Below are 8,976 nucleotides of genomic sequence, written 5' to 3'. Positions count from 1 at the left end.
CAGGGACACTGCAAAACAGAGCAGAAACCCAGCCAAGCAGCCCTGGCTCAGAGCAAGCTGGAGACAACCAATCCTTGAAATTTTAGAGAAAAGCTACATGCAGAACTTAAAGAAAACAGCAGGTGGCTAAAGCTTGAAGCACTTTGCAAAAAAAAAAGAATGAAAACAAGTCATCAAACATACCTGGGAGCTCATCTCCCAGAGGCTGAGTCCTGAAGCACGGGAAGCAGTCCACAAGCACAGAGCACAGTGACCTCTCATTCCCCACACTCCCCATCCCTGCACCAGCCCGCCCTGCTAGGCCAGGAGCCCAAAGCTCCTTCCCAAAACCCAAAGGGGAAGAGCTTTGTTTCCTGCAGCAGTTCATTTAGCCCCCTAAACACAACCACCCCCAACTCCTCAGAGTGATCATGCCACTGCTGGTGCTTCACTGCAGCACTTTAAATAGAGCAGGAAAAGCTGACCAGCTGCAAGAGATGAAGAGACATCTGCTAGCTGTACCCAAGGAGTGAGAATTCAGGTGGGAGGGTTGACTATGGGTGGGGAGGAAGAGGTGCAGGTGGTGTGTAGAAGCAAACTGCAGCCTGGCAGGTAGCTCAATCGTGTTCAGGTGTTCTAAATAATCTTTTACAAGTCAGCTGGAAATTCGTCCTCTGTCCAGTGGTTTGGAGGAAGGTCAAAATTGGCATTTAGTTCAGGGCAAACCCTGAAGAAACTGCTTTTTACAGTGTCCTGGGGACCCTGGAGGGCTGCAGCCAGGGCAGCCAGGCTGGTGCTTTGCAGCACTGCTAACTGCAAACATCAAACATGGGCAGCCTGGTGATTTGAGAGACCAGAGACTGAGCTCTGAGCAAAAGGAGACCTGGGAGAAGGGCTGATGTCTTCTCTCTCTTCATTAAAAATAAAGCAGTCACTTTTTGCTTCCATTGTAGTTTCCTATTAAAGTCTCCCTGCGTGCAGCTGCAGCAGCAGGAAAGCAGCTTCTGGAGCAATTTCAGTGGTGGGTGCAAGGAGGTAAAAGTCAGGCTGTGGCAGCATTCCCTGTGGGAAGCAGAAGGGCTGGTCACCGTGGGATGGGTCCCTCACCCCAGACTGCAGCTACCAGGGGGAGATCATCAGGAACATTTGATGTGCTTGGTGCCATGTGTCATGAGGGAGGGGGAGCAGCATTTTGCTTGAAATATTACCTTCTTTCAGGTCAAAAGCTGATTTTTTGCTCAGCCAATATTCTCAAGCTATCAGCATTGACATCCTCTAAGAAAATCCCTTGTTCTTCTTTTCTCCAGCTTTGCCTCCACTTGCATTGATATGGTCAAATTTCAGAATAATTTCATGAGTTAACTTGCATTTTCTAGTCAGTGCCTTCTGCTTTTGTTTCTTCAATGAAAATCTTGGTGTTATCAACAAAATCTACTTGATTTTAATTTCCATGGAAAAAGACATCTTTAATTAAAAACCCACTTTCTATCTAAAGAGAAAGCAGGAGGATCCTGTAAGGAACATTTTAACAGCTAAAATGCATAAACACCTAATCTGATGACAGCTAGTGATGGACAAAGTGATGTTGGGTCGGTTTTGTCCATCCTACCCCCTCTGTGATGGTCATTGACCCTCCAGGCTGGGTGTTGCTCAGGGCCAGGTGCGCAAAGGTGGGCAAAGCTGCCACCTCTGCGTGTGTCCCATGGGTTCCAGGCTCCCTGCAGCCCTTGCTGGGCAGGCTGAGCCCAGCTGGAGCCCACCAGGAAGGCTCTGGAGCCCAACACTTCTGGGAGACGGGGTGTTCCAGATTTTAAGGCAAGATGTTTTCTATCACCATCTGTATGGCAGATTATCTTTTGTCAAGTGAGCAGTTTGCCTTATCTCTCTCTCTGAGTGACCACAATCACACCTCCCTCAGGAGGGGACATTGCTGATAACAGCCATTGAATGTCCCTGCATGGCTGATAAGAACTACAGCATCCCATTGGGAGATGTGAGCCCAGAGGGAGGAGCCAAGCATTCCTACCCAGATATAATCCAGAGGTTCTGAGACACCAGCACGGCTTCTGCACTGGATTCCCCAGAGGAACAGCAGCTGCCTCTTCCACTGGATCTTCAGAGGAAGAACACATCCTTCTCTACAGGATCCCTGCTCCAGCAGAACCACCCCTGACACTGCAGGAGGGCTGAGCCACAATTCCAATGGGACTGCTGCCAGCACCCTGACCCACAGGGTGTCAGGTTGGGTTCTGACTCTGGCAGTGTTGTTCTAGTGTACTGTGTTGTTTATTTTATCTTTTATTTTCTTTCCTATTAAAGAACTGTTATTCCTGCTCCCATATTTTTTGCCTAAGAGCCCCTTAATTTAAAATTTATAGCAATTCAGGTTGGAGAGTGTTTACATTTTCCATTTCATGAGAGGCTCCTGCCTTCCTTAGCAGACTCCTGTCTTTCCAAACCAAGACAACAGGGAAGCCTTCTCCATGCCCTCACCATGCCCAGGGCTCAGCGGCACCGTGCCACCCAGCAGCATTACCTTTTGTCTTGCCCAGGGCAGTGGAGGAGGGCTCCATCCAGGCCACAATCATAAGCCAGCCAAAATAATCTCCTCTCCTTGCAGCTGGGGCAGGAATTCAGCTGCTGGCTCCGGTGTCCTCGGGAAGCAGAGCACACAGATGTTCCTCTGTCTGCAACGGTGAAGGGCACAGGAGTGAGAGCACAGACAAGTCCTTGGGTGCTGCACTGGCTGCCTGCCAGACAGACACAGCTCTGGGACACAGGGACAGCTCCTGACCCTCTCTGGGCAGCACCCACCCAGTCTGGTGGAGATAACTGGGGGGCTCTGCCATCACCCCAGCAGCAAAGCACTTTGGGACTGGCAGAGAGAGGAAGAGAGCTGAGAGATTTGGCTCCCATAACATAGAAGAAATTTACCCAAAACCTGGTAAATTCATGTATTTCTGCTGTTGGGAAAGGATTTGGGGTTTAGATGCATTTGAGGAGCTGAAACCCAGTTCACCCTACCTGTACCCAGGGTGACTGCCCTGACACTGGTGGCTCCCTGGCACAGGAGCAAACATTCCCTGGAAGCACAGGGACACGTGGCCCATGGGTGAACCCCACTGCAGGGCAGGTCCTTGTCAGAAGTTCAACATCAGACACCTGCAAAGGGCTCTGCCTGTGGAGCCCTGTGACTCTCCCTGGAGAGAGGGTAAGCAGTTGTCACCACGATGACACGAGTGGGACAGGCCGGTGTGAGCAGGGTTGGCCTCCTGCCCTCCCCCTGTGTAAGAGGTGAGGCTTTGCCCTTGCCCTGTCCTGTGTGCCCACAGCCAGCCCTCCCCTGCAGCAGCTCCTGTCCCTCACCCATCATTGCCTGCCCATGGCAGGACACCTCAGTGCCGCACTGAAGGGACTTGTGAGAGTGGGAGCACTTAGGGCACACACATCCCACAGGCACGTGTCCCTGCAGGTGCCAGCAGGGTAACCATGGCCCCTTACAGCAGCACTGGCCTTGGCCCATTCCCCTGCCCGGAACTCACACACTCCTGGACAAAATTAAACAGTTCTGGTGGAGCTGGAGAGCTGCTGATGTCAGGGCTGGGTTTTGCCAGCATTGCTGCTCTTCTGTGCCTGGCTGCTGTTTCCCTGCCCTCCAGAGAACACATCTGTGCCAGGAAAACCTCTGGCTGGACCTGAGTTCAAAGGTGAGGAGCAGATCTTGGGCAATTTAACCCCTTCTATGCACACCTCCTGCCTGGACCTGGCCTGACCATGGGGGAACAAGCTCTGGCCACAGAGAGGGATTTTATTCAGCTGGACTGGCACAGCTCAGAGCCTCCAGACTTGGACTATTCTTGGGAACATTTTCTTTCCTCCCAAGGGATGCAAGCTGCTTTTCTCTTCCCCAAGCCTATAAGGGGTCAAGGGCTGCGTGGTCCTTCCATGGCTGAGTTGGATCCCTCCAGGAAGGACCATCCCAGCAAAGCCACATTTGCAGCTTCACCAGGACAGGTCACATCCAGTGGGGACAACAGGTCCAGCCCATTGTCTCTACTCACAGAGAAGTACCGTCTCTCTCTCTCTTACAATATTTTATATGCTATTTACAGGGAAAGATAATCCTAATCTCCCTGTCTGGCAATATCCATAACCATAATCATAAAAGTGTCACTGAAGTGGAACCACACAGTCCTGAGCAATTGGAATTGCAGGGAAAGTCCAGATAAGGCTGAAAACAAATACTTCTCTAGAGAGCAGCAAGCAAGAGTCCGTGGATCTGCAGTGAAAGGTGACCTAAAATATTTGGTTACTCAGTTATCTCTGCTGGGTAAGAGCTAAAATGATGATAGGATAGGATAGGATAGGATAGGATAGGATAGGATAGGATAGGATAGGATAGGATAGGATAGGATAGGATGTTCTTTAAATGCTCAGAGGCTATTTGTTGCTTTTATGAGAATTCATGAAAGAATAAATAGATTATTGGTGACCATTGCAGCTCTTTAAAATATATTTTTTCCCCTCTACATTTTTCTTTCAACTTCAAAAAGCAGGACTCTGCCTGAGGCTTTGCCTTTGATTTTGCCAAGGAATCCCACATAGGTGCTGGGATATTTTCCCATGTTTTGAAAAAAGGAGATAAGAGGAGGCCACTGGGTGTCAAGTTTTTATTCCAAAGGACAGCTAAGGTGGGTTTGAGCAATTTTTGCCACTTTTTGTGCCTCTGTTTCTGTAAATATGAGTGTGGCAGAATCTTACTGATCTCTTGTAAAGCCTTTACATTTTCTGTGGTTATTTTTGCCATTAAATTAGGTGGCTGGGACTTCTTTTGCTCCCAAGTGCTTTTCAAGTGTAGGCACAGTCTCAGTGAATAAATAACACACCATTGGAAGCAGTCTGACTGTAAGTGACCCTTCCTGGCCAACCTTGTCCTTGCAAAAGGCCCAACTGTCCTTGCTGCTTGCTGTCCCATCTTCTCCTTCCCAGCAGCACTTCAGGACACACTACAGCCTGTGCTTGAGGGCCTTAAAAAAAAACCAAAACAACAAAACCCACCCCCAAAAACATCACAACAAAAAACAACCAGAAACCCAAAAACTACAAACCTCAAACCCTGTTTTTTGGGGTGGATACCTCTTTTCCTCTGTAGCACAGGTCAGTGTGACACAGGGCCACCACCCCTAGCTCAAGCCCCAGATGTGCTCACCTGGTGGGGAAAGGCAGAGGGGAAGTTTCCTGGCTGGATTGAGCAGAGTTTAGCAGCTCAGAAGTGGCTCTGAGAGCTGCACTGCCCAAACCCAGGCCCCTGGCTGCTGGCACAGCACTGCCTTCATCAGGAGCAGCTGTGGGTGCAGTGTCCCTGGGAATGCCTCCCTGCTGCCAGCTCCAGCTCTGCTGCATGGGAACCAGGTTTTCAACCCTTTTCATCCATGTGCAAATCCTGGGAAGCAACTGGAGCTGGCACAGCCAGAGATTGTCTCCAGCAGAGCCCTACATACTGTATCCAGTGAGCAGCCCAGTCCAAGCTGGGCTCAAGGCATTGCCAGGACCTGTGAGCCCCTGTGCAAGAGCAGCAGAGCTGTCCTGAAATGTGCCAAGCCCAGCTCTGTTCTCCTGCTCTGGAACCGAGCAGGAACAGCCCTTCCTGTCCTGCCAGAGAAGGGTTTGGGAATGCTCTGTTAGAAGCCAGCTGGACATCCCTGAGCTTCACCAGGCCCAGCCTCAGAGACTCTCACAGCCCAGGAGACCACAGGAGCCAACACAACCTGAAAATTCTGGTGTAAACTTCACCCTTCTGGTGTTGGTTGTAAATCCCAGTGGAGCCCAAGGCTCCTTTCCATGTATGGGTGGCCCAGGACCATGGGGACACACAGTTGGTCTCTGCTGATCTGCCAGCTGCTGAAATTACCCAGAAGATCAGGAGCATTCATGAGTGCTGCCCACAGGAGCTCACCCAGCTGAGCTGCTGTGGGGCTGCAGGGACAAGCAGGGTGATGGAAGTTCCTTTGATGGAAGTTTGCAGGGGGAGGCAAAGCTAATGCCAGAAATTTTCCCAGCTAGTTTGCAGGAGCAGCAAGGAGGCTGCTCATCTCCTCTCTGGACTTCTCCACATCTGGGAAACAACCCCACTGCTGGAACTGAACCCCCCTCCCCTTCCAGCTGCTGGCCCTGGGGAGCAGCTCTTCCACAGGCCAGCCAGGTTCCTGGCAGCAAGGGATGAGTCCTTCACAACACCCTCTGCTGCTCCCAAAGGGCTTCAGGAAGTCACTAAAAGAAGGGAAACTCTCAATCCTGCCAGAGAAAGCAAAGGGGCATTACCTGCAGGCAGGGCTCCTGGATCCAGCAGCAGGGCTGGCGGGCACTGCCACACTCTCGCCGTGGGAGCAGCTTGTGCCTCTCTCCCTCCCGTTGTTTTTATTTTGGCAATGCAGTCTGAAGGTCGAAGGAAAAGTCCGAAGGAGTGGCTTGTGGCAGGCAGTAAATTATTACCCTGGACCTCTCTCCGAGGGGACCAAGGCACAGGGAGCTGGGGTGGGAGAGGAAAATCCCTCCTTGGGGGGATTAGAGGGCAGCCCGCTGGCAGGGAAGTGCAAAGGGTCAGAACAAAGTGCTCTGTTTGCCGGAGGCTGTGCTGGGTCACATGCCGGCTCCCAGCAGAGGTAATGAGCCGTGGGTCACCTTCCAAACTCCTGCAAGGCTCCTGGCTGTGGACAGGACCTGCTCCCAATCCCCCAGCAACCCACAGACCTTGCCAGAGAGGAAGGAGCTGGGTGAGAGGGAGCCTCGCCCTCTGGCAGCCCTGAGGGGCAAGAAATCTAGGGAATTTTACATGCCTGATCTGTGCAGGTGTGACAGTCCTACAAGCTCCCTTCTGCCCCCTGTGTGTCCCCTGCTCTGTGGATCCTGAGCCGCTCATATAGAGAGAGAACCACCTGAGAATCCAAGGGGGCTCATGGGCACATCAGAACTGAGCCCAGAGGAGCACTCTTAGAGCCAAAATCTGCTGCCCTTCATGCTCTCCTTATTTGCTCCATTCCTCTTGCTTCCCCTCTGCCGGAGCCCAGCACCAGCGGTCACACATCCCTGTGAGGGGGCCCAAACAAGAGTCTGACAGGTGATTGTGTTGGTGGAGTCACTGGTGGAGCCTCCAGCTCCTCACCTGCAACACAAACTCCAAAGATGAACAAAATCAGTTGATGGAAAACATTGATGCCCCGGTCAAAACAAGCATTTTCTGAAATAGCCTGGAATATGTGATATGGAGTATCCAAACTTCATGAGGCTGAGATATCCAGCTGCCACCAAAGGCAAGGTCTCTGGCTCCATGTGTGGGGAGGAGGCAGAGCCAAACCTGCCCTCTGCACACAGGGAGGAGTGGGCTCAGCCCTCACCTCACTCCAGCTCCCACCAATGGTCCCATTGAGAGGCACAACTGCGTGGATGCATGAGGGTAACAGAGATTTGGTATTACCCTCATGTCTCAGGAAACGAGCCCAAATAGAGGTCCCCATTGTGCCTGAAGAACTGTAAAGACACAGAGAGAAATAAATCCGTTCCCTGGTAGTGCAGAGAGGCCCTTTGTTTGCCTGGTTTTCAGAGTGAGAAGGTTTAGAGGATTGTTGCAGCACATGACCAGAAGCTACAAAACACAGACAAAAGCCATTTGGAGCACAGACCAGACTCTGACATCGCACTGGGTTTTCAGAAGATTTCTGCTTTGTTCACGTTAAACCTGCTGCTATTTTGGGGGTTATTTTCCTCACTCCGCTGCGTCCCTTGCTGTCGGGGCTGCACATGTCCAGCAGCACTGGGCGCACGAAGGCTGCCACAGGCACCGGCACAGCATCAAAATGTCTGCTGCTGCAGGCTGGAGGGGCTGCCCGTGTCCCTAGCCAAGGCACAAGTGTTGCACCAACAGCCACGGACAAGTTTAGAGGACACAGCCTCTGCTTATCGCTCGGCTTGCAGAGCCGGCTCGTTTCGCAAGCGGGTCGCGCGTTAGCCACCAAGCCCTTTGGGGCTCGCTGGGAAATCGCTGCCTTCGCCACAGCTGGAAAGTGCGGCGGGGCAGAGGCAGAGGTGCCCTGTCAGCCCCGGGAGCAGCACCGCCTGCAGTGCTCCTCCAGCCGGGGCTGTCTCCCTGCAAGCAGCAGCTTGGGGAGCTCAGGGATTTGAGGCGCTGGTCAAGCTTCCCTGTTCTTCACCCTGAGGGATAGGAGCAAGGATCCCTGACCTTCCCCTCACCTGTCACAAAAAGGGCACAAACCTTACAGCCCCAAGTACAGCAGGGGGCACGTCTGCTCACAAGGGGAAGAGGGGGGAAAAATGCTGATTTAGGTTTAAAACCTCTGCAAAATTAAAGCTTCATAAAACGGTTTCCATCATTGTGTACCCTGAACCAGAGAACATTTGGCCTCTGTGAAATACAAAGACCAGGACGTGTTAGTCTGTGAGCATCCTGTGTCCAGACTCAAGCAACTGTCTGCAGTAGAGGAGGGCCAGCTGCCATGCTGCTGTGGCACGGCATGGCATGGCATGGCATGGCATGGCATGGATCCCTTTGCTTCCCTGGTGGGGAACACAGAGACAGAAACACCCTGAAAGCACCATATACAAACCAGAGATGTTCAGAGCACTGTGTTAACCTGCCAGGTTAATACAACTCTCCACTTATTCCAGGATCCGAGGGGTTATCTCAGGGCAGGGACATGGGCTGGATCTCCTCCCACGCTGGCTCTTTATCACTGCCCTGGGGAGAAAGCAGACCTGGAACAGAGAGTTCAGGGCAGAAGCAAGAACAGTGAACATCCCTGAAGAGAAGCCGCCCCCTGTCCGGGCTGGCTGCCCCCATCGCGGACTGGTGGATGCGGTGGCTCCGGGCCGGTTCCATCCCATCTCCCAGACGGGGATGGATGCGGTGGCTCCGGGCAGGGCATGTCCCGTCTCTGACTGTGGATGGATGCGGTGGCTCCGGGCAGGGCATGTCCCGTCTCT

The 8,976-nt window shown here is 52.4% G+C and overlaps 1 protein-coding gene across 2 annotated transcripts in view; it reads right to left on the bottom strand.

The window, feature by feature from the left end:
• SGK2 (serum/glucocorticoid regulated kinase 2) overlaps positions 1-6,314 on the bottom strand; it is an 18,640-nt gene extending 12,326 nt beyond the window's left edge. The window contains exons 1-2 of one of the 2 annotated variants that reach the window (XM_005422252.2): positions 6,301-6,314; positions 2,516-2,666 (exon numbers count right to left, since the gene is read on the bottom strand). In XM_005422252.2, the coding sequence (XP_005422309.1) occupies positions 2,516-2,567 (52 nt within the window). In that variant the 5' untranslated portion in view covers positions 2,568-2,666; positions 6,301-6,314. Of the gene's footprint in view, positions 1-183; positions 368-2,515; positions 2,667-6,300 lie in introns of those variants that run through there. The other variant, XM_031058006.1, reaches the window with a different exon arrangement.
• Positions 6,315-8,976: the final 2,662 nt, after the last annotated feature.

This window comes from Geospiza fortis, unplaced genomic scaffold (assembly GCF_000277835.1).
Source record: "Geospiza fortis unplaced genomic scaffold, GeoFor_1.0 scaffold188, whole genome shotgun sequence".
NCBI classification, from domain to species: Eukaryota; Metazoa; Chordata; class Aves; order Passeriformes; family Thraupidae; genus Geospiza; species Geospiza fortis.
The sequence above is the reverse complement of the archived record's forward strand: the minus strand, read 5'-3'. Positions and strand labels throughout refer to the sequence as shown.